Source organism: Lactuca virosa, chromosome 7, assembly GCF_052849685.1.
Source record: "Lactuca virosa cultivar CGN04683 chromosome 7, Lactuca_virosa_CGN04683_v6, whole genome shotgun sequence".
NCBI lineage: Eukaryota > Viridiplantae > Streptophyta > Magnoliopsida > Asterales > Asteraceae > Lactuca > Lactuca virosa.
The window spans coordinates 102,865,653-102,892,104 of record NC_136432.1 but is presented as its reverse complement, the minus strand read 5'-3'; the positions used below and the strand labels follow the sequence as shown (position 1 = coordinate 102,892,104).

Here is a 26,452-nt window from a genome sequence, read left to right as displayed (position 1 = left end):
ATATTTCTACGGAATCCCTAAAGTAGTGTTGTCTACTTGTTTATTACAATGATCCTTTAGGATAGGTCCCTCGAGATCATCATTTTAGGATCAGGAGTGAGAATAACGGGAATAGGTAACCGGGTTAATTGTTTTGTGTGAAATATATACTTCAAAAAGATTTTAATATATTATTATGGGTTGAAACCCCTAGGTGCTCACTAGGCTCCCAATCATAACTCACTCGGTGTCTTTGTATGACAGGCAGAGGTATTTAAGGAGTTTTTAGGCCATTAATATAATAAATTGTTGAATGGCCTATAATGACTTGTTTATGCTTATGTTTCTGTATCGGTATTGGCATCCCAAGTTTTTAAATATTAATGAAAATCATTTCTTCTTAAATGATTTGAGACTGATATTATCTCACATTAAAATAATGTTTTGGGACAAATTCCGCATTAATGTATTCTTTTAAAGAATACTCTAAATTAAATAATCATAAATAAAAAGTTTTTATTACTTGAAATTGGGGATGTCACATCTCCACCTTCCATAATGTGAAATCGTTCAATCTATTAAACTTCTCCAAATCAAACTTATAAGACGACATCCTCCAACCAATATATCTAGTCGCTCGAACAACCGCATCTTTGATACCACTTGTTGCGCAACAAAGAAATAGAAAGCAATAAAATGACACAAGGATTTAACGTGGTTCGGTCGATGTGATCTATGTCCATCGGCAGGAACAAGATAACTTTTCTATTATTAGACTATTTCAAAAGTGATTATAATGAAATCCCTAGGTACAAGTATTTATAACCGAAAAAACCCTACCATGTATAGGCAAGGTTGTAGAACTCGTTATTCGGTACTTGTTCGGCCGACTACCGAGTAGCGAGTACCCGGGAGTACTCGGGGAGTACTCGGATTTGGTAATTCATGTAGAAATATTTTTAGGGAAATTTTATATGTCAAAATCATAAGTGAAAATCAAAAATTGATTGAAATATATAACAAAATTAGATATATGTGAATACACAAAAGCTAAAAAAACACATAATGGTCTCACTTCGTGAATAATTACTGAAAATTTAAGATATATATGTAGTAATAATCACATGTGTGTGTTGAATAATAAATCATTAAGTATATTATACATATTAATCACCGTGTTGACCGCGTTTTACAACACTACTCAGTTCAGTAAGGGGTTGATTAGGGAGTACTCGGGATCTATAACTCGCATCGGTAAGGGGCCGAGTAGCAAGTACTTGAGGAGTAATCGGCCAACTCGGCGAGTTTTACAACACTGTGTATAGGGTTGATCACATATACATAGAAATACTAAATAATTAAATAGATCCATAGGCCCTACGCCTACTCCAAAGAAATATCCCGTTGGTATATGGTGTCGGGTTTTCTTCACTTCCTTTTTTGTCAGGTTATCTATTCAAATCATCGAGTTCCAAGTCAATATTAGGTTGCAATGTTGACTTCCAACTTACAGCACATCTGAATAAAGTAAAAATGTATCATGTAATGCATCTTCTTTTCACCAGATCACCACCATGGTCCGAGTTTCCATAACCAATCAAGACACTATTCCATGTGTTAGTACTATAAACCATACATTGTTCCCTTCAAGTATTGTATAATCCACTTGACTGCTTCCTAGTAAGGTTTCCTTATATCACTCATAAATCTGCTTACACACTCACTGCATGAGCTAAATCAGATCTAGTACATACTATAGCTACATGAGACTTATAATTGCACTGAAATACTAACCCTGATCATGTAGTCTCTCTCTCTCATCATATGTAGCTAGTATAGAACTTCGATCAAGTTTAAAGTGTGTTGCCCAAGGAGTTCCAATAAGTTTGGACTACTCAAAATGGAATGAATGCAAGACTTTGTCAATGTAGCTTTCTTGATAAATGTATAATAGTCCCGCCTTTTGTTGCTTCTAATCTCCAACCCCAGTATGTAGTTGGCAGCACCCAAATCCTTCATCTCAAACTCACTTTCTAGTAGCGACTTTAATCCTTTAATCCTAGCCATATTATTAGTTTCAATGAGCATAACATCCACATATAACAACAAATATATGTTTGACCCATCAAACAATTAACTTAAGTAACAATAGTTGTTCGAAGTCATAAATAAATCAAACCACTTATACCACTGTCTTCGAGAGTACTTTAATCCATAAATAGATTACCTTAGCAAACCTACGCGATCTTTTTGTAATTAAAGAACGCTTCTGGTTTAGATATATAAATCTTCTCATCTAGATTGCCATGAAGAAATGAACTTTTTACATCAATTTGCTCAAGTTCTAGATCAAGTGCCCTCATGAAGTTTAATAGAATATGAATCGTTTTGTGCTTCACGTCAGGTAATAACTACCTCGTGAGATTCGATTCCTTCTCTTCTCTGAGAACCCTTTGCCACCACTATGTCCTGAACCTTGCGGGTTCAACTTTGGGAATTGTTTCTTTTCTCCTAAAGACCCACTTGCATTCCACTGGTTTTGCTCCTTTTGGTAATGGAACAAGAACGCATGTTTCATTCTTATCCAATGATTGAATTTCTTCATTCATCGCCATTAACAAGTTTGTTTCTAATTTACTATGCTACAACTTCTTTGTGTGACTAAGGCTCGCCTGTATCAATGTTTTCTTTAAATACCAATAAAAATGTTATAGAACTGATGTCACGTGTATTGACACATCCAATATATCTAACAGGCTTTTGAATGTTCTTTTTCTGCCTTCTTTTTGCTATAATTTCTTCCTTATTTTCTTCTCTCTCGTTCTCTCTATCTTTTTCGACACCAACATCTCTAGACACTTGCTCCCTAGGTTGTTCTTGAAAATATTTGTATCTAAGTTTTTCTATGTCGGTTTGTTGTTCTTCATTTATCATAACTCTATATTGGCTTTGTGTTACAAACTCCACCTTCTGGCTAGCATCTTGATCATGTTTCTCTGCAAAACTTCTACTTTCTCCTCTCTGGTTACTTATAGAAAACTCATCACAGGTCATATCTTTGCTAATATTAAATTTTGGCGTCCTACCTTCTTTTGTACACCACAATAGATAACATCTCACTCTAGTTACACATACTAAAAATATGCACTTCATAACGGTCGAATCTAGATTACCATCATTAGTGTGACCATAAGCAGGAAAAGCAAATATACATAAATTGGAATTTTTAGAGGGTTCACCGGAACATACGTCGTGAGAAGTCTTTAACTTGATTATAGTTGATATAGATCTATTCACCGGATAGTAAGTAGTTTCACTGAGTCTGACTAGAACTACTTTGATAAATCAACAAATAATTACATGCATCTTGCGTGGTGCATCAGTGTTTGGTTCATTCGTTCTACAACTCCATTTTTTGTGGTGTGTTTTGTACAATATTCAGCTTCATTATACCTTATGTTTTGCAGAAGTTGTCAAATGGTGCATTGCAAAACTCTAACCTATAATCCATTTTGAGTGTATTGACTTGTTTCCTTGTCCATTTTTCTACCATAGTCTTCCACTCCTTGAGCTTTCCAAACACTTTATCCTTTGTATTCAAAAATACAACCAAACTTTCCTGGATAAGTCATTAATAAATGTCACAAAATACGATCATCCACCGTGTGATTTTACCTAATAAAGACCCCATAAATCTGAGTGAACAAATTTAAGAATTTTCTTTCTTATGTGTTGAATATAATTGAACTTCACCCTATGTTTCTTTTTTACACAACCTTCATAAAATTTCATCTTCCCAATTGTGTATCTTCCAAGCAATCTCTATTTACTCAATATCAACATTCCTTTCTCGTTCATGTGACCCAATCGATGATGCCATAATTCTTATTTTTCATCATGCGTCTCTAAAGATTGAGAAACATCAGTTGTGTATGTTACTGAATTTCTTTATAGAAAATAAATCCCATGTTTTAGTTTCCCTTTCATTACCAGGAGAGCATCCTTTGAGACTTTTACCCAATCATCTTCACCAGAATATTTCAGTCCCTGATTGGTTAAGGTTCCAAAAGAAATCAAGTTCTTTCGAAAATCTGGAACATATCAGCAATCTAGATATATGACCATTACATCATGCATTTTAATTTTCACTGTTCCACTACCCTTGATACATCATATCCCATCATCACCTAACTTTTTAGTACCAAAATATTCTTTGAAAGAACCAGATAGACTGAATGATAAAGTCAAATGATGAAATGCACTCGTGTCCAAGATCCAAGTGTATGTGATATTGTTATATTTATACATATATTTATGCATTATTTCCATACATTTTAGCTTTAATTTGAATAAGTACAAAGATATTTGGTACTTATAAAGTATAAATCTTATTTTATATCCAAAGAAGGGCATACTCGTGAAAAGGGACCCAAACAGAGCAAAGCTAGAAACTTATAGGATGGAGATTGCATCAAGGAGAAAGAAGAGAAGAAAATGGTCTAAAAGAAGATCCCAAGTTGTGGACACTTATATACCATGATATGACCACATGTCCATCATAGAAGCTTCTCTAGATATGCATGGAAAACATGGCGCATAAAGATCAAAAGTGACTCCTACGTCGTGGCGGGCTATTGGCCACGGCGTGGACATTGTTTTATGGCAACTATAAATTCTGACTTTTAGGTTGAATTTCAGAGATCAATTCAAGAAATTTGTGATTTTGTTAGGCTAAAAGCAACCTAAAACCCTCTTGGGGGCTGAATTCGATTGGAGAGCAAGTTTTAGTGAGATGAAGCTAGGAATCATCATTAATTATTCGGTTTTCCTAGATTTTACACTGTTTAACCTAGTTTGCTATTTAATTATAAGTGTTTCTTCTATAATCATGGATTATAACCCTTTACTTTCGTTTAGATTAGATGAACTGTAATATTATGTGTTAGTTTCTACTTTTATGGATTAATGATGTTGGTTTTAGCTTGTGTTTGGTAGATCATTATCCTAGCATGTTAAACTTTCAATATTTATTGCCTTGTCCTCAAGTTTTCTATAGTTAAATGGTCGTTGATTTCATGAGCTTGTTTACATAGTTTTTTATGATCATTAAATTGCTAGAGCTAGAGACTGACCATACTCTAGTATAGGTGGTAAAGTTAGTTGGTTAACTGTGTTAGAGAGCATTATTACATCATAATATGTGTTTGACTATTTATCTTGATCATAGATAGATAATTCATAGATTTATTCATTCATAATTCAAATATATCTTAAAATCAATTTAGTGTACTTAACTTGCATGATCATTAGGGGTAAAGTTCATAGATTGACACATACTAGTTAGTCTGATCATGATAACTAGTAACTTCTAATTTGGTAACCAATAGAATTAATCCATTGTTTGAAATTAACCATAGGAAAATGGAGGATTTGAAGCTAAATGGAAGTATCTTTTAATTCTTCATCAAATCTTGTTTTCTAGTTCTTTGTTTTAGTTTAAAGTGTTTTAGTATATTGCTTTGATTAAGTTTTTCTGAACTTGAAAAATCAGATAAAACCCCCCATTTTTAAAGTTTGTTTCTTAATATTTGGCATTATTTTCCTAATTAGAATTTTGTTCCATGTGATCGGCTCCTTACTTACTCTACTTTACTATTGTGCGACTAGGTACTTTTCCTATTGTGTTTAAGCTAAGTTGAATAATTAGGATATCAATTTGTAAACTCGTTGTACATACAGTCAAAACGTCACCTATGTCACCTTTGTTGGAACTATCTTGAACCACAAAAACACTAAAATTGTTGCTTGATTCAACCTTATCGTTTCTCTTACTTCATTGTGGAACTCTCTTTTAATATGTCATTATTCCTTGCACTTATAACATTTAACTTTAGTAGAATTTTTAAATTTGGAAACGTGACTTCATCATATTTACATCCTCTCTTTCTCGTGTTCTTCCTCTGCCAACAAACAAACCAGAACTGGAACCTTCTTCATTCCTAGAAACCCTACATTCCGGTTCCTTGGACAACAAGGAATCTTTAACGTCATTGAAAGTGATTATCATTCTATTATACAACATGGTATCAACAAAATTTTCATATGAATTTGGTAGAGAACACAACAAAATAAGAGCTTGATCCTCTTCATCAATCCTAACTTCCACACATTGTAAATCCAGGATAATACAATTAAAGATATCAATATGATTCTTTACCTTTTAGACATACTGAGTGTCTACAAACGTTGTTTTTAATATAGCCGATTTGTAAGAGAATTCTTCTGACCTGCCGCTCAACTTCTTCCAAAATCGAACAGTAATCGTTTGATCCACAACCTCCAATAACACTTTATCAGTCAGGCATAACATAATCTCAGTGTCTTCTTTTTCCAGAATGTTCACCTTCGCATATGTCTCCACATCCTTCGGTAGTTTTGCCTCTTTTTTTAACGTCACCGCACAACCTTGTTGAACCAAAAGAGCATTCATCTTCACCTTTCACAATGTTAAATCGTTTGATATATTGAACTTCTCCAAATCGAACTTGTAATACGACATCCTTAAACCAACAAATCTTGCAACTCGAACAATTGTAGCTCTAATACCACTTGTTACGCAACAATAAATAGAAAGCAATAAAACGACACAAGGATTTAACGTGGTTCGGTCGATGTGACATGTCTACCGACAAGAATAGAAGAACTCTTGTATTATTAGACAGTTTTAAAAGTGATTACACTGGAATCCCAAGCTACAAGTATTTATAAATGTTAAACCCTAGCAACTATAGGGTCGAGCCAATATACAAAAAAATACTCAATACTAAATACTTCAACATGCCCATAATCCCTAAGCCTACTCCCAACACTTATCTAGTCAATTTATGGTGTTCGGTTTTCTTCACGTCCTTTTAGGTCTGGTTATTTATTCAAGTCACCAAATTCCCAGTCAAACATTAAGTGTGTATACCACTTGCATTTAAGAATTGTTCCAGACCCGTCCCTAACATGTCGGAGGCCTTGTGTGAAAACAAAAGTGAGGCCCCTTAATTTTCAATTTGTAAAGTATTATTAAGTTAATTTTCTATCTATAAATTCAAAACTTAAAGTTGCTAAAAAAACATCTCGTAAATTCAATACCACAACATCATATATTCACTGATTAGTTATAAGTTGTAACTGGTACAAACAACTTTTCAAAAAAAATATAAAAAGATAAAAAGTCAACGAATTACTATTTTCTAAACATCGATCTTCTAACATTTTTATAAGCAAATTCATTATACTTTCATAATCAATATTATCAGGAAATTCGTTCTCAACTGAAATTAAATCCAAAGCATTTAATCTCTCTTGAGAAAAGTCGAACACATAAAAGATTTTAAAAGCTTTAGTTTTGAAACATTTTTTTTTCACTGATTCAACAATAATGAGAACAATCAACAAGATTTTAAAAGCTTTAGTTTTGAAACATTTTTTTTCACTGATTCAACAATAATGAGAACAATCAACAAGATTTTAAAAGCTTTATTTTTTTTTAGAAATTTAGTATTTCGTTAACTGTATTATATTCAAGTGGTAAATGTTTTTGTAACAATTCCACTTCGTTGCATAAATTATTAACATTGATGTCTGTGATATGATAATTTTGCAACCTTTTTTCAAAAAAATTGCAACTTTCCTTTAACTCACTAGTATTCAGTGACTTCAATTTTTCTGTTTTGAATAAGAAATCAAAAATGTCTTTATATTGTTTGTATTGTTCAAACCTTCCCTCCAATGAACCAATAGATTGATCAACTATGTAAACAATATATATTAAATCATGAATGAAAGTTCATGTATCGGTTCTGATGACCAACGTTACTCTCGTCAAAACGTATTTTTTTAATTCGTCTTTTATTATTTTTCTCAACAAATATCGGATCAATTCCTAAATCATAAGTTTTAGCTCTCGTATAATCCAAAGCCTTCTCAATAATTGTTCCCACACTACTCATTGTCTCATCAATACGCATAGTCTCATATTGAATTTGTTTACTCATGTTATTTACTTTAGCCAATATATGATACCATATAACCATACCGACTATAAGGTCGAATTTGTCAAGTTTATACTCTACTAGACAAGTAGTTTCACTTTTGATCTTTATATATGTTTTTTCATCAACAAGTTTATACATATATTTTACTATTTTAGGAGCTTGAGTCACTATTGCTTTCACACTTTCAATTCTATTTTCCTAACTTATAGTTGACAAAGATTTTAAAATGAGACTCTAACATATTTGTATTTTTCTTTGGATATAGGTGTTTTTCTTAAATTGGTGATAAATTTTAGAATTTATGATTAGAATTGATTTTTTTTTCTTTCATTTTTTTCATAAGTAAAATGACTTCGGGATTGCAAATAGATGTTACATCGTACATATAAGTAACCGACACGGCTAAATTTCTATAATGATAAGACATAAAAATGTATTTTACAAAAATACTAACATCATAAGTATAGATTTGTCCTAAATTTGGAGGCCCCCTAAAATCAGAGACCCCGTTCGATTGCACGACCTGCACACCCCATGGTCGCCACTGAATTGTTCTATTCACTAGAAATGGAACAACCGTTATGTTTTAGTTAATTCTAAGGTTTATAATTGACTTAACTGCCTTGGTATAACCCCTTGGGTTCAAATTGAGTAGACGAGGCCAAAGTAAGCTTGATAATTGGAGGATACTTACTTATACAAAAGAACATCTTATATATGATATCAACAATTAGATGAATGGCGGTCTTTATTTTGTACCAAGTTGCAATGATAATCTACTCTAATAAATGAATTTTTTTTTACCGCATGTCACACTCTCATTCAATTTGCCAAATGTCATTTTGTTTATTTTGATTAATTTCTTTTCCACATGTCATTTCATGGGTTTTTTTATTTAATAAATTTCACATAATACTTTAATGTAATAATTACAATAAATATAGTAATAAATGAATATCAATTTCATTAATGGACTTACCTTCTTATTTCAAAATTCCCAAATTAAAGCTTATTAATTTATTTTGTTTATTTATTTAAATTTAAAAGATAAAAAAATCAATTTTAATAATTTATTACTTTTCTTATTTTGTTATAAATCCAAAGTTTTAAAATATTTAAATTTTTATATTTAATTTTTTTTAATTAACTAATGTAATACATGGGTCTTACACCTAGTCTCTAAGATATGAAGGAGGGTGCGAACTCTTATAAACCTTGAGAGAATAGATGTGTTAAAATTTGCTCATTTGGGTTTGTGGGGATAGTATTCTTGTCATGCAAATCGAATTTGATTGATTGTGTTAGCATTTAGAATCAGAATTATAATCATTGACAATCAAAAGCACGTGCACTACAAAAGGGTTTTCTTGAAACTTATGTTCTTAATGATAAAAAGCAACGTATCTTCATGAAAACGTGACATCTCATGATACAAAAATATGCTTAGTTTCAAGGTCCACCAATTTATATGATTTCATTCCAGTAGGGTATCCCATAAAAACACAGTTTCTTGCTCTTGGTTCAATATTTCTCATCACATGTACTTGAATTATCATTTCATTAGGTAGCCTTACCTTCATATTTATAACCTTCTAAATGTCAACAACGTAGATTTTGATCATTCCAAATATATGTTAAGTTGCTTTGGAATATGAAATCCAAATATTTGACTTATATACTCCTGAATTGAATGTCAATATACGATAATTACCACATGAGTGATCATGATTCGATATTTTTTAGCTTTGAAATAACGTTTTGCTTAATTAAACTTATAAATTTTAAGCCAAGATAATTATTGCTATACATAGTTTACAAGCCACCCAATTAAGCTCACGATGACGTGGCACTGCTTTCAGAGTCAGAGATTGCTGTTACAAGATTAAATTCCCGATCCAACGTCCAACAAGACTCATTCAAGTGGTTGATGTCAAGAAAATATTCAAGGAAATACCCGTTGTATGTAATAATAGATATTGTGGCTCTGAAAAAAAAAATAGCATATATGTTAAATTAATAAATTGTTTATATATAAAAAAAAATAAAAAATAAAAGCACAATGTACTGTTACCTGAAAGTTGTAGATTTCGATTGTGACACGTCAGCAACTTTGTCGACCTTGCGGACCACTACATAACTATATTAAAAAAAATCATATTATGAAAAAGTTTAATGACGTTTAAAATTATTTAAGAAAAATATATCAGACTGGATCAAGTCATGTATCTATTAAGTCCATTAAGTAAAAAAACACAACAGACAACAGACAGACAGTACCTTTTTACTCCCGGTGGAACAGCATTATGAAGAATATGATGATGAGTGGCATCAAGTGCATCACCCACAGAATTAGGTATAATTGATCCCAAAAAGCTACTTGACCTTTTACTTCTGGTGGATATACGAAAAAAAAATAATAATAATAATAAGTTCGACATATAATTTAAGAAAAAAATGTGTCACTATTTTTTTTTTAGTTTTATGTTTTGTACAAATGTACAATTAACCTCCTTTATTATTTAATGTTACATTTTTACTCCTCTAGTTATATTTAACCAATATTTTTTGACTCTAGATTTAGTACTACTTATTTTTGTTTCATAAAGTTAGTGAAATGATGTGGCAAAACAAATTTACCCAAAACTCCTACTTTCCATCCAAAATTGCTATTTTTGGACAAATTTACCCTTGATGATCAATTACAAAAGCCATAGTTTTCTTCACCTTTGATCAATAGCCATTCCAAGAAAAAAAGCATGAATAGACCCTGAAGAGCTTGAAGCTACAAGAATATCAGGAAGCCCAATACAAGGCCCAAATGACAATGAAAATATTGTTGATGGATATGTTCCCCTTCTAAAACTATACGACTGAATAAAAAATTTGGAAATTAGTATTCAAACAAATTATATAAATTGAATTCAAACAACAAAATAGTTGTTTTTCACCTTGGTTGCTTCTGAAACAGAATGAACCCTAATTAATGTCCCCTGTTCAGATGCTGTTGCTATATACATTCCATTTGAAGAAAATACTATTGCAGCTAATGGTGATTTATGAGCATCTATCTGTATTTCAAATGTCAAAAATTTAGGGTTATGAAATAATGAATTGAAATCATATATTAATCATTCTATGATGATAATTATTATTATTATTATAACCTCACAGTGTGAATGGAGATCGATGACATTGTAGACTAAAACAGACCCTTTTGTGGAACTTGCTGGAAGAGCTAAAAAACACCCATCTAAACATGGTGAAAATGCACAAAGTCCTGAAAAAAAAAATTTGATTGAAGAAATAAATAAGAAAAGTGTTAGATGAATGTGAAGAAAGATTAAAGAGAAGAAAAAGAATAATCACCTTTTGAATTTGGCACTGTGTCGATTGTATCTAGGATAACAAGACTATTAATGTCATATATGAATGTCTTTCCTTGTAAAACCACTATCAACCTATATGTGAAATTGATAACATGTGAATAAAAATATATAGAAGTTTAGAAAGTAAAAGCATGATAATTGATAATTCACCTTTTTCTATTTACACAAACAGATAAAATTGAAGTTAAGAAATTTAGTTCCCGAAGAGCAGTTCCAGTTTGAGTATTGAACAAGCATAAACGCCTTGGTGACAAAGAAGCCTGTTGAAATTAAAGAAAATTATGATAATAAATTACATATGTTTTGTGGTGTAATGAGAACTTAATGAAATTTTTGGAAGTTTCATAGAACCTGTTCACCAGCTCCAACAATGGCAAGAAGACTAGAGCTGAAAAGCATTTCAACGATAACAAATGCTCCAATAACTGAGGAATAGAAAATTGAGTCACTGTTAAAATTGATTCAACCTTGTTTGATTTGAAATTAATAGTACATTTAGATCAAATGCATAAAGATACTTTTCCCCAAACAGTTAAAGCTTCTCGAATTTTGGAATCTATTTAACACGATCAATCACAAGCATAAACACTGCTTTTTCATATGAGAATACATAATTTACATACCTCGTTCATATAGGAGTCTCCCTGAATTCGAATCGAAGATTCTGAAACCATCTTTTGTCCCAATTACAAAGCAACTAAATTCGTTTGCAGAGTTAGCAAAACCTAAATCAAATATAGAATCAGAAGGATTTTCGAATCAGTTTGGGGATCAATACCTGTTATCTTGATTGAAAGAAGCACATAGAATTGGATTTGAAGCGGAGCTGCTTGCTGCCATTGAAGTAAAGCAATTGCTTGTTCGTGTTCTCGGGACGATATTTGATTCGAGGATTTAAATACATGATTTGAGTTTAAGCAAAGGGTTGAGCCCATTATCTAAATCAAAATAAGCCCATCAAATAAATCGGAACATTTCGAAATTGATTTAAAAAAGGATCGGATTATATCAATATAATTTATATGTTAATTATATATTTGTTAATCATATATTAACCAACTACTTCCTTTCTTTTTCTTATTAGATATTAGTATATCAATTTAAATAAATAAATAAATAACAAATAATAATAATAATAAAGTTATTGGTGTATCATGTTGTGACAATCACAAATTCGTAATAGGAAAATTCAAAATCGAAACCAAACTGAAAAATATGCACGCAAAAACCGCAAGGCCAGAATGAAAATGATCGGACTGAGATGGGACCGCAATATGCAGCTCTAACACAGATTCATTTGAGTTTTGAAAACATATTTCTATAGATAGGCCAACTAAATTCAAATGCGATCTGAATCGAACCAACCAAATTACAATTCGGTTTTCAAAACCAGGAAATATATTAGACAAGTTTATAAAAAAGTAAAAACAAATTGTCTATTTATAAATTAAAATTTATATACAACTATCAAGAAAGATACATTATAATTTAATTTCTTTATAAATAATAAACTTTTGAGAAGTACATGATTTTTTGAGAGCGACTTAACACACACTCATTACTCTACTCCTAAAAAACATTTTTTTTATCTCAAAGCATAAATTTAATATAATCATCATTTTGGCCAAAAGAATATCATTTGGTCAACGTACTTTAGTGAGGAGTACATATTAAAAAAACTAGATTATAACTCACGTTAAACGCGGGGGAACGCATGAAAAACACACAAATCTTGAGGTTAGATGCGAATGATCGAAGGTTGAAGTTTGAAGTTTTAGGATTTTCGATATTGGGTTGATGATAGAAGGATTGTGATGGACGAAATTCGACAGTGAAGGTTAGATGTGAATGTTTGGTGTTGCCATGGATAACGAATTGATTTTGGGATTTCATATGCGAAAGTTTGTGGCTGTGATACGAAAGAAGTTGGATTGAGAAGAATTCGAGTCAAAAGATTAAGAAGGAAAGGCTGATAACGAAAGTTAAGTTTCGAGTCGAATGGTTGATATTTTGACTGCTGCTGCATTCGAATTTGGATCCAAAGAGGGAAGAAGAAAAGCGAAAGTCTAAGGATTGAGAGCAAATGGTCGAAAACCAATTTTTGTATGGAAAGAGGCTTAAAGTTTAATACAAAAGTTGATTTTCGCATATGAAGCTGGTTCGCATTGTGGTTCCATGGACGAAGGCAGATAACGAAAATTGATTTTCGTATGCGAAGTCATTTGAGGACGAATATCATATGGGAAGTTTAGCTTTCGATGGGAAGTATATGATTCGTATGGGAAGCCATAGATTTCAAGTCGAAAGTTGGGAGATTTTGGAGTCGAAAGGTTGTTGTTTGATATCGTACTACGTTTGACTTTTGCAATGGGAAGAGGCAACAAATTTACATTTTTGGTCCCTGCTGTTTCAAAATTATGACACTTTTTACCCAGAACCCTAAATCTTTTCAAATTTGGAGATTTATTTTGGGATTTCAAAAAGTGTTATTTTTTCAAAAGAGACATGTGACAATGATGATGTCAGCAATTTGATCTAAGGGTGTAAAACCTAGAAGTGTGCGCGGTGTGGTTTGGTGCGGTTTAGAGTCAAACCGCAAACCGCACCGTATATGCGGTTTGAGTTATTTAGAAACCGCAAACCGCACCGCGAATGTTCAAAACCGCATTATGCGGTGCGGTTTGGTGCGGGCGGTTTATGCGGTTTACATGCGGTTTGACTAATTATTTACTTTAAATTTAATGATAATACTATCATTGTCATCACTAAAGGCTAACTAAGTGGTCATTAAGAAATTAATTTGGTGGTCAAATAATTGTGGTCATTAACTACTTATAAATATACATAAGTTAAAAAACATAGTGACCATAAAATAATGGTCACTGAATCTTAGTTGAAAATGAATTTGAGACAAAAAAAAAATATGGTAACTGCGTTAAATTTTAGATTAATTAAGACTACATTTGAAAAACATAAGAAAATGTCACTGATTTAGGACATGTCAAAATATTTTCGAATATATATATATATATATATATATATATATATATATATATATATATATATATATATATATATATAATCATTAATTGATTTTATCAATGCGGTGCGGTTTAAACCGTAATTGTGTAATCGTAAACCGCAAACCGCACCGCATAATGCGGTTTAACAAAAATACAAACCGCAAACCGCACCGCGAGTGTTTTAAACCGCGTTATGCGGTGCGGGCGGTTTATGCGGTTTGTGCGGTTTATTGCACACCCCTAGTAAAACCTATGGTTGTTTAAAATGAAGTCATAAGGCATCTATTTTAATATATATTAGAGATTAGATATCACTATAATAAAATTCAATAACACAAATAATAAATACTTGCATCGGTACTTCCATTCATTTGTCTCTTAAAGCACAGTAATTTACTTTATTTATTTGAAAAATAAAAACTTGCATTAGTACTTTATAATCAATGTAAACTATTTACATTAATTAGATTGAAATGTAAATTATTTACTTTAATTAGATTGAAACAAAAGGGCTTATCAGTGAGATGCAGATAAAAATACACCAAATTTTCAATAGTGATAGCTAATAGGGATCGAAACAACAAAAATAGTGAAGAAAAATCACACCTGCATAATTGGAGCTCTTCTTTTATTCAGTCTGGGAAAAAGCTACTTAAACCCACTAAAAGATTACAAATATTCCAAGCATCATTTTCGCAGGCATACTAAAACCCACGAAAACAATCAATATTTCATGCATCGAGTTGTAACAACTGAGGATTTGATGGTGTTTTCTTTAATAGTGCTTAAGGCAAGAATGTTGTTAACAATGACCATTATAAGAACAATGAAATTGTTCTACTTACAGCAACCACTATAGGTATTAAGGTTATTTTTGATTGATTACCTGCTGCAAAAGACACACAAAAAAGAAATAGTTACAATATTAAGTCAAAGTTCACAGGCTTTATGAATGAAACAATGAGTGTTAAAAATGTTTTTTAAAAATTTTAGTTTTCATTCAATACTTACATTATGTACAAACCCAATATTCTCCACCGTTTGGGTTCTGCATCCATAAGTTCACCTAAATTGCTACATATTAGTTTTCCCATATGTTGCATTCCATCTTTTAGTACCTGTTTGACATCAAGAATGTGAGGTTAAGTTCTTTTAGTATTGGTATGATCAAATTCTTGAGATGAAAGTTGTTTCTCACCCAACTAACTGCATTTGCTTGTGCAGGGGTAGGTCTCAAGCCTGCAGCATATAGCAGTGACTGCAAAGGGGTAAGATTAAGTATTGCTATTTGCTACAATGGAATGAATCACGTAAAAATGGAATTTAAGAAACGGAGTGTGTTGGAAGAGGACCTAAGTTGATAAAACGGATAGTGCTGCACTTGATAAGTGTTGTAATGTCCGAAATTGAGTATATCTAAGGTATCCTTCGTTGACGCTGGAGTAAGAAGCGATGGTGGAATTTACATGATATGAGAAATGAAACTTTTCAACAAATTTTATGTGAAATTAAGTTCCATCAACTCACCTATATGGAAAACCTGAGGGGAAGAATTTGTTGACGAAAGATTCAGCCATTTTGTGGAAAACTGGTCTTGAATCGTCAAGCACCTTCACCCAAAATACAAATATCCCACAAGATTCAAATTTCATGATGTTAAGCGTTATGAAAAAGTTTAGCTTCTGCGATAAACAACAGACGATACATTTATTAGAACCGTAAATCATGTCACTTTGAATACCCTAATTGTAAAAATTTGATTAGCGTTATCGTATGTTGAATACTTACGGAGAATTGGCCGTCTGGTTGAAAGAAGAAGTGGCGGGAGACGGTATCGGAGGTCTCAATCCAAGATATAGACGCACCAACGTCTTCCGACAACGGAGTTTGCGCCATGGTCTTCTGCATTTTCATCTTTTCCAGCCCCCAAGGGGCAATGGTTGTTGATCGCACATGATTTGAGTAAACAGACATCAATTCACCTCGATTGAAGCATCACGTCAAATTGTAATTCAAAACTTGCTTGCCAGTTACCCTAGAATGTAAAAAAATATGCTATCTCCTTTATTTCCTTAGTGAATAGCCTCTTTTAATATCAAAACACCTTGGCATAATTCCACCATTTTTTTGCTTCTGAGAAAGGAAAGCACATAGAGTCGATATGAAGAGAGAGATTATTTATACAGAGAAGGGATTTTCGAAACAATACCTATAAGGATGTTTTTAGTCCGGATCATTTATGTAGGTAACGGTGATACAGTCAATCCAATATCTTCTCAGTATCGATGGCAGTGGTGTGGTCGCTCGGTTTAGAGAGAAGAGGAGATGTACTGGTGGAGCCAAAATTAGGGTTAAGAGTTCTATGATGTTAGGTTAAGAATGAAATCCGATTTTGGAAACTTTGAATATCATTAAGGAGATGCGTAACTCTTAAAAGGGCACTTGGGTGATGACGATGTCAGCAATTTGATCTAACAGTGGAAAACCTATAAGGGAAACACAATCAAGGGCTTTGATTGTTTAAGATGATGTCATAAGGTTTCTCTTTTAATAATATTTAGAGATTGTTGGGTTTCATAAATTAATAAATGATTCTAGATATATATTAAATATAAAAGATTTAGATAAATAAATGATAATTTGTTATTTGTTTTTGCTAGATTGTCCGTGTTTTGTTGAATAAACCACAACCGATCCAAAATAATAACTTGGTTTTGTTGAAAACCAATTCAAATATTCCAACCAAATAGTTTAATTCAAATTAGACTAACGCATATTCGTTTTATCCAAATAGTGAAAAGACATGTGTATCAAACTAGAGGTGCACAAAAAACATGTTTAAGATTCAATCTTATCCAATTTAGAAACAAGTTCTATTGAAGTCCAATCAACAGTTTATACTTGTTTGAGGATTTTTACCATTGGAACTCGTATGAAAAATTGCATTTGAAATCAATTAAAAATAACTTATTTTCATATAGTAAAAAATACATTTTTAATACGTTTCTTCAATTTGTTGTAAATACAAGGTTTTAGAGGTTTTCTAAGACTAATTTTTACCTGTTGTACAATCAAAGATTCTCCAGAAAAACAATGTACATCATGGAAAAGCCATGAGTTTTGCTTATTGTTATGTTTGTTATCAATCATAAAATATAAATTTTAATTTCCAACCTAGAAACCGAGTTCGAAAAAATATGGGAAAGTGGCAAAAACGTATGTTTTTCAAAATCAATTTCATGCAAATTGATTTTAAACTGATGTTAACAACTTCCTATAGGTTTTGATTTTTTTTCGAAAACCAGTTTGAACCTGATCTACTTTGCAACTCAATTTGGTTTTGACTTTGTTCACCATAACTGATCTAAACTTGACTTTGTTGATAAATACTGATTCAGTTCCAAAAAAAAAAAGATTTATGCTTTATGCACCTCTATGTGGAACTATAAGAATGTCAACTTGAAAATAATCATTTTTTTAAGTGTTTACCAAAATCAGCTTTGAATTTTGAAATGGGGCTTTTCGAAGTAGCATTATATAAAAAGTCTATTTGTTTCATTTATGTTAATAATTTTTGAAATAAAATTCTTTTCTCTTTCACTCGGGTATGTTGAATGTCATTTTTTTTTCAGAAAATGGCACACTTTTATGATGTTTTATCGAAATCTACTTATATATTTTTTGTATATTTCTTTCAACTACCATTATATTTAGGATGAACACATAGTATTTCTAACTCCAAAATATGTATTATGGGATTATTCTTCATATTGTAGATATCAGATGGCCAGATCGTTTGTTTTTTCATTTTACACAAGCAAATGTTACATATGACTATCTATTTGTTAAGCTTCATGTTGTTTGCCCTAAAAAGAGTTGGGAGATGCGGTTTTAATGTCCAAAATGTTTCTTCCATAAATGTTCTTTAGATTTCGAACTTACTAATATGTATGACCTAAACATCATTGTTTCAAAATCTTAGTAATTTTTCTTTTGTTTTGTTAACGTATGTTACTTAAGGTCGAAGCATAAGAGATCTAAAAATTCACTGCTTACCAGGAAGGTATCAAAAAATAATTTTATTAATTGTGATTGTTTTAATTTTTATGGTCCTAGACCTTGGCACATGTTCAAAGAATATGAGAAATTGATCTAGGCACTGGTGTTTAGGTTACATATCAAATAAGTCATGGTGTCGATGACTCAATGCTTAATAACCATGGTAGATGACTTGCATATCTAATAGGAAGAAACACTAACTCCACTGAGTGAGGCTTCATTTAAGATTTAGGGGATCTTATATTATATAATATATACGTGAAAGTGTTTAAATTTTCATATTCATTTGTTTTATAACTTATTATTGAAGCGACGAGTAAGTTGATTGAACTAAGATACATATTAATGAATAAAAATATATGATTAAGTTTCTGAACACCAAATAACATTCCATGCGATAAACATACAATTTTACAAGTTATTTAAACCAAATACAGGATATTGTTGATTGGGTGATTGATTGACATTCACCTTAAACTTAGACTTTATTCCTACATGATGGCTAAATTCTTCATGTCCCGAATACATTCATTCAGCATTGATAAAAACCATACCCATGATTCCCTACTCAACATTTTTCCAAATCTGAAGGAAAGCAACACGATTTGGTTGTTGTTGTTCATGGAAAATGTTGGGAACATAGTTCCCAAGTATTTCCCGTTGAGATGAGCCAAATAGTTTTTACACATCATAATATATAAATATTAGATAACTTAGATAATTACTTTAATAAAATGAAACTCCAAATAAAATTTAGAAATAGTCATGCCAACCAACCGATAGTGGTGCAGAAGCACTCAAAGTGGTGATTGCCATCCGTCTTAATATAGATAACCAGTTATTAATTCTTCCTTTCTAAATTGTAATAATCTATAGGGTGTCTTGAAAAATCATCATCATGGGAACCCCCCCCCCCCCCCCCAATAGTTCTACCATGCTTGTGAGTATGAAATATCAACACGGAATAGGTTAATGAAAGTTCGGGCAATCTTCTTTCCATTCAACTTGTTGTGTGTACTATCAACTAATATATTGTTTATTAAGTAACTCACCATTTATTTGTTGGCTTGATGTGATGAGGACGTAGTTCTGTTATTGTGTAAGATCATTCACTAACTTGCAAACTTGTAAAATTTATGTCGTCATGAAAAATTGATTCAAGCCTATTTTTTGTTGATTTGGTGAGTCTAATATGAAATCCCTCATGGGCACATTTGATTCTCAATGTTAGAATCATGTATTCTTTGTTTTCCAACAGTTGATTCTCTTTTATATGTGATGACAGTTTGTGGGTAAGTGAGTTGAGAGTTTGGGGAACAACAGTGGATGGTACAACCCATATAAAGTAGTTTTATTTTCTTCATAATCAAAATTTTAAAACCCATAACTATCATTATTATATTATTGGTACTCGGTATTATCATTATCATATTATATTTCATCATAATCCACTTTATACCTTCATAGGTTCCCATCGATTACTCATGTAAATGTATATTTGAATCATCAATCAACATCTGACCATGTCATTGATCAATTTTATAGCTTTTGGTAGATGACATATGAAGACTTTATTGAAAAATCATGCTTGGGACCCCCTTAATGTAGATGACATATGAAGACTTAGAAGACATTGTTTAACGCCCACAACTTCGAGCTAGACACTTAAGATATAATAAGCGTCAAAACAACATTTTGATAAAACATTATTTAGGATAAATAATCTTAACCAAAGTTATAGTAAATGTGACAAGGATTCATACATATAAAGAAATCACAAATACGACTTCGTATGAAGAAGTTATGCTTCTTCGAAGTTTCGCGATTAAACCGACGCAACTATGCAAATCGTAGAAAGTGATTTTTTTATATTGCTTATTAGCCTAAGTATTCTAAACAAAGTCGTAGTAATCATAAAACCGAGAACATGCATATAGAGAACGTCCAAATCTGACTTCATATAAGGAAGTTATGATTTTTCAAAGTTTTAGCACAACAATACAAACACGAAAATGGAAATTCAAATCGGTTGATTGTTAGCCGAAACAATCTAAATGAGAATTGAAGATATCATGAATATGAACCCATCGATATAAAGATAGTCGAGAATGGAGTTCGTATGAGAAAGTTATGAATTTCGCACGGACTTTAACAGTCTAAACCGGTCTAAATATGAATTTTAGTTAGAGTGAGAGTTAGTAGTTGAGACCTTAGTGAAAGTTGTAGCGCTCGTCAACAGGATTCCAAGGATATAAAGAACATTGAAAACGAAGCTCATATGCAATATTTGTGGTCGTCCGAAGATCTAGGAGAAAATACATGCACTGGTGACGTTGCAGCACCAGAGTACGCCACATGGCATGGTCGGCCACCCTTTCCTCCGAGAGACAAAGTGATGTGGTGCAACGTGGGCATGAGACGTGGCACCACCTAAAGAGGATATGTGGCTGCTTATAGAAGAGTGGGAGGTGGCTGAACAGAACGATGATACGTGTCACAAATCGGATGGGCCAGCAAAGCTCAAAGGTGCGGCGTGCTCCCGCTGCAGTATAAATACCCACTCAATTTTCTTCATTTCCACACCATTTCAAGTCTCTTTTCTCTCTAAGAATTTCTTCCTTCTTGATTCAAATTTTTCTGCGTTTCCTGAGTGTTTTAGCAAAGCTCTTGCGTATCTAAGAGTCCAAGAAAAATAGTATTCGGGTCGAGATTATGCCTGCGTAATTTCCCAGTTTTCTTTAAAATCCCTGTAAGTTAAGCTGCACTTATCTTATTTCTAGAGTAATTTATATTTATGTTCATAGTCGTTATTATGAACCTATAAATAAGATTTATCAGTGATTCTAAGTCATTATATAGATTGATCTACTCACTGTGTGTAGCGGGTCGAAGGCACCAATGTCGGCCCATGTTTATACTATGTTAGTTGTCTGCGTGACTCTTGCATGTGTTATGTGCTATTATGCTTACCGGGCAGGGCCTGATCACCATTTTGTATGCTATGTATTTTGGTGATTATTGCATGTGTATATGTTTAATTGATATATGGTATATGTATTCCGCATTTTGAGGCTTCGCTCTGATTTTTATGACATTTGATAAACTTATTTTATTCGAGATGTATTGATAATGTTTGGAATATTGTTTTTTACTTAATGTAAAACTGAAATTTTTGGATCCTATTTTTGGGACGTTTCAAGTTGGTATGAGAGCCTTGGTTTGAGGGATTTGGGCACACTCTCGGGTGTGTTTGAACTCAAATTGAGGATTTGGTAAAGTTTTTCAAAAAAAAATATATAAAAAAGGGGGTTTCTAAAATAAGAAGGGTGTAGTGCATGCAATCAGTCGAGCTCAAGTAAGTCTTCCCAAAATACTCATACATGTTATTTGATATGCTTTGATCTGTGAATCTGTGAATCGCATGCTAGTTAGGGCTAAGGATCTGCTCAGTTTTTGCATGATAGAATGATAGGAGAGATGTCTTTGTATGCCTATTGTATGAGCTTGTAGACTTGCATGCTAGTACTGATCAGTCAATACGCTTGGTTCTGATTACTTGATGCTAGAATGTTGCTTGCTTTGTGCTTATAGGAGTTCTAACTGGCTTCAACTAACTAGTAAACGAATATGCAAAGTTACATATTATGGGAACTAAATAATTTTAGAATGTTAAGTTTTAACTCTATTGCACAGCTCTTGTTTGAGTCCAACAATTGTAGTGTAAGACCTCTCATTCAAAGAATTATCTGGTTTAGTAATATGTAATCGTATTCATGAGCTAGTTAGATGAAGTAAGCGGAAGACGGTGGTGAGTGATGTGGAGTTTTCCCTAGGAAAAACTAGGATGAGATCTAGTGTTGGGATCCTTATATGTGAGGGAAATTGTATGGATATAAAGTGACCTGGTAGAGTCATGGCAATTGCTGAGGAAAGTACGTATATATATGGAAGGTAGTATTGGCCCGAACTACTGAAAGCAGAGGATCCGTACTCGATTCTAGGAGGGCTACGATGAAACCAAGAAACTTGTGGAGTTCGTGATTCCTTCGATATATATATATATATATATATATATATATATATATATATATATATATATATATATATATATATATATATATATATATATATATATATATATATATATATATATTCTGAGGGTTTATATGGTCTATTTTCAGTATGGTGGCATTAAGAGGCAGACCTGTTGGTAGCTCTGGCGCTGGTGAGCGTTCAAACTCGGGTTCTAGAGCCGGGCAGCTTGATGACCAGAACAGAGTTCATCTCATCTGAGATTACGCGCAGTATTCTTGAGCAGACTCCTGTGATCTTTGGCACGGTCAAGGAGGGTATACTGGAGATTCTAGATGAGCGGTTGAGCAACTTTCGCCATGATATGGTGGCTTTGATTGGGACGCATTCTTTGACTTTCAGGGAGTTCCGATCATGTGGTGCTCCGGATTATCACGGGTCGAGGGACCCGATAGCGAGCCAGAGGTGGTTAGCAGATGTTGCTAACGCCTTCCGCACCAGTCGTTGTCCCGAGGGGGACAAGGTCAGACTAGTTTCCTATTTTCTGAAGGACAGGGTACGAGATTGGTAGGCGGAGGTAGCGTGTGTTGTGAGTGATGATGTTGTTGATGTGATGTCATGGGATGATTTAGCTAAGTTTTCACCGGTGATTGAGGTGCAGTAGTTGGCGCGAGAGTTTTAGGATCTCCGCCAGACTACTGAGATGGTGGCTGAGATCATCGCTATGTTCAGGGATAGGGCGCTTCTGGTTCTGCAGTATGTGGCGGATGAGGAGATGAAAAAGGCCCAGTATCATGAGATGTTGAGGAGTGACATTCGGCAGTTTGTGAGCCGATCCAACTGTAAGACGCTGGAGGATAAGATAGCTCGATACATGGAAAGGGACATTTACTTGGAGATGGAGAAGAAGAGGAGGCCTGATTATGTGTCGAGTATTGAGGGTTCAGTCAAGAGGCCCATGGTATCTGATTCTAGACCGAGAGGTCATTAGGGTTGTAGCCGTTGCGGCAAGTGCTGCAAGATACACGAGGGGGCGTGCAGGGTGGGTGGTTTTGGATGCTTCAAGTGCAGAGGGACTGGTCATATTAGCAGGGATTATACTGTTACCACCATCACCACCCTGATACTTGATATGATTTTCTTTCATTGCAATCAGAGGGGCCACAAAAAGGCCCATTATCCGAGTTTAGCTGCAGCAGGACCGGTATCAGCACCCGCTCCTGCAACTCTTCAGATTACTAACGACCGTCAGGGCCGGGTAGACACGCCTGTGGCGAAGAGTCGGGCTTTCCAGCTGACGGCAAAGGAGGTGCGTGCAACTCACGATGTGGTGATGGGTATGTATCTTCTCCTTATCTCTTTATTTATATTGAATTGTTTGCTTATATTTGTGTATTTTATTTTAGGATCACTCCTTATGAACGGTATTTCTGCATTGATATTGTTTGATTCGGGGGCTACCCGATCGTTTGTATCATTTGCGCTTAGCAACAGATTTGTTGGAGCTCCGAGGGAGCTAGATTGTCCTCTCGACACCAAGATTTCTGATGATAGGTCTATTCGAGTTGCGAGGGTCCATCGGGATTGTACTCTCCAGTTATCAGCGAGTAGTATCTGGTTGATTTGGTTCCTATTCCTCTGCATGAGAACAAGGTTATCGTAGGCATGGGTTGGTTGAGCCCTAATGGAGCAGTGATCAACTACGAGCAGCAGTTAGTTCGGGTTTGGACCCCAAGTGAGGGAGAGTTGGTGATTCATTGTGAGAAACCGTAGCTTGGGCCGATTATGTGTTCTGTAGCGAGGCAAGATGCTATCTTCAGCAGGGTTGCTCGGGTTATGTTGCATATTGATGGGTTTTAGTATACTACAACATCCTATGGTGCACATATAACCCTAAATACCTTGGATCTATGTTTTCACTAATTATACATGCAAATGGTATCCAAGGCATTAAGTATATAACTAGCATGCAAATTGTCATAAACAATACAAGATACTAGTTAGAGTAACATACCTTTTATGTGGGTTGAAGTCTTGATGTATTTGGTGTTGATTGAAAGACTTTGGCCTTTAAGAACTTAGTGCCCCAAGTGTTGCACCTCAAATGGAATCACAACTTACCTAGGACAAAGGTGACTCTTGAGAGAGAATTCCATGCACCAAAAACACCTCCAAGGACTCCTAGAACTTCTAGTCTACCTCAAGTGGCGATTTTAGGCAATGGACTTCATATTTATATGTGGTGGATTCCAAGGGTCATGGGTATAACCCAAATCCATACCTATGGATTTTATGATCCATGGTTCATGCGGCCCAACTCTTTATGTATCCATACATAAACTTGGTCCAACATGGATCATAAGCCCAACACATATAAATATAACTAATTACCATGATTAGTCACCATAGATTTAATTAGTCTCTTTTGATCACTAAATTAATTCCAAATTAATTCTTGATCAATACTAATTAAAACATATGATTTTATATTAATATATTAGAACTTATAATATATTAATAAATCATATATAACCTTCTCTTAAGAGTCCATCCTAACAAATTGTCCTGGTGTTATGCAACCCAAATTGACCATGCTACTCGTGGGTCGAATACATACCAATAATAGTTATGGGCTTAGACATCTAATCCAACAGATATATCATGGATACCCGGGATAAGGGTAAGGCGACCGTGGATGATGTGCCGATTTTGCGGGACTACCCAGATGTATTCCCAGAGGATTTGCCTGGGGTGCCTCCAGAGAGGCAGGTTGAGTTCAGTATTGATTTGGTCCCAGGTTCGGCTCCAATAGCCAAAGCACCATATCGGTTGGCTCCTCCCGAGATGCATGAGTTGTCTACATAGCTGAAGGATTCGTTAGTCAAGGGATTTATTTGGCCGAACAGTTCACCTTGGGGAGCCCCGATCCTGTTTGTGAAGAAGAAGGACGGGTCTCACCGTATGTGTATCGACTACCGGGAGCTGAATAAGGCAACGGTGAAGAACCGTTATCCACTCCCGAGGATTGACGATCTCTTTGACCAGCTTTAGGGTGCATCTTGGTTCTCCGAGATTGATTTGCGATCGATTTATCATCAGATGCGGGTGAGGGATGAGGATGTACAGAAGACAACTTTTCGGACTCGATATGGTCATTATGAGTTCGTGGTGATGCCTTTTGGGCTCACCAATGCTCCAGTCATGCTCATAAATCTCATGAATCGCGTGTGCAGACCCATACTGGATTGGTCTGTGAGAGTGTTCATCGATGATATCTTGGTTTATTCCAAGACTTAAGAGCAGCACGAGGAGTACCTATGGGAGGTGCTGGAGACACTAATGAGGGAGAGACTTTTCGCAAATTTCTCCTAGTTCGAGTTCTGGTTGCGCGAGGTGAAGTTTCTGTGGCACCTTGTCAACCAGAAGGGTATTCTGGTCGATCCGACCAAGGGTGAGGCCATGATGCAGTGGGAGGTTCCAAAGTCTCCATATGAGATTTAGAGTTTTCTTGGTTTAGAAAGTTACTATCGGATATTCATCCAGGATTTCTCCAAGATAGTGGTTCCATTGACCCGACTGACCAAGAAGACGGTTACATTTCGTTGGGGGCCTGAGTAGCAGTCGACTTTTGAGACTCTTCGGCAGCGGTTGTGTGAGGCGCCGATTCTGACCCTGCCGGAAGGTGTTGATGATTTTGTGGTTTATTGTGATGCTTCGATCTCTGGTTTGAGGGCAGTGTTGATGCAGAGGGGTTGGGGTTGTGGTCTTCGCCCTCAAGATTTGGCGACATTACCCCTATGGGGTCCAGTGTACCATCTACACAAATCACAAGAGCCTAAGGTACTTGATAGATCGGCCAAATCTGAATATGAGGCAGCGTCGATGGTTGGATGTAGTGAAGGATTATGATTGCGAGATCCTTTATCAC

At 34.1% G+C, this 26,452-nt stretch overlaps 1 protein-coding gene across 1 annotated transcript; it reads right to left on the bottom strand.

Annotated features, from left to right (window-relative positions):
- Positions 1 to 9,676: 9,676 nt before the first annotated feature.
- ATG18B (autophagy 18 B-like protein) lies at positions 9,677 to 12,281 on the bottom strand. Its single transcript, XM_079058924.1, has 11 exons — positions 12,189 to 12,281; positions 12,034 to 12,107; positions 11,762 to 11,835; positions 11,561 to 11,670; positions 11,391 to 11,482; positions 11,189 to 11,301; positions 10,973 to 11,092; positions 10,749 to 10,894; positions 10,302 to 10,415; positions 10,096 to 10,161; positions 9,677 to 10,008 (listed from the first exon to the last, which is right to left on the bottom strand). The coding sequence occupies exons 1-11, from the start codon at positions 12,248 to 12,250 to the stop codon at positions 9,858 to 9,860; spliced, it is 1,122 nt and encodes a 373-aa protein (XP_078915050.1). The 5' UTR covers positions 12,251 to 12,281; the 3' UTR covers positions 9,677 to 9,857.
- Positions 12,282 to 26,452: the final 14,171 nt, after the last annotated feature.

Excerpts from the sequence above, each read along its gene's own strand:
- ATG18B (XM_079058924.1), bottom strand. The coding sequence starts at position 12,250 with ATGGCAGCAAGCAGCTCCGCTTCAAATCCAATTCTATGTGCTTCTTTC. Across the intron at positions 11,093-11,188 it reads ATCTCCATTCACACTGTGAG|ATAGATGCTCATAAATCACC; the intron begins GTTATAATAATA and ends TTTGAAATACAG. Across the intron at positions 10,162-10,301 it reads GTTCCACCGGGAGTAAAAAG|TTATGTAGTGGTCCGCAAGG; the intron begins GTACTGTCTGTC and ends TTTTTAATATAG.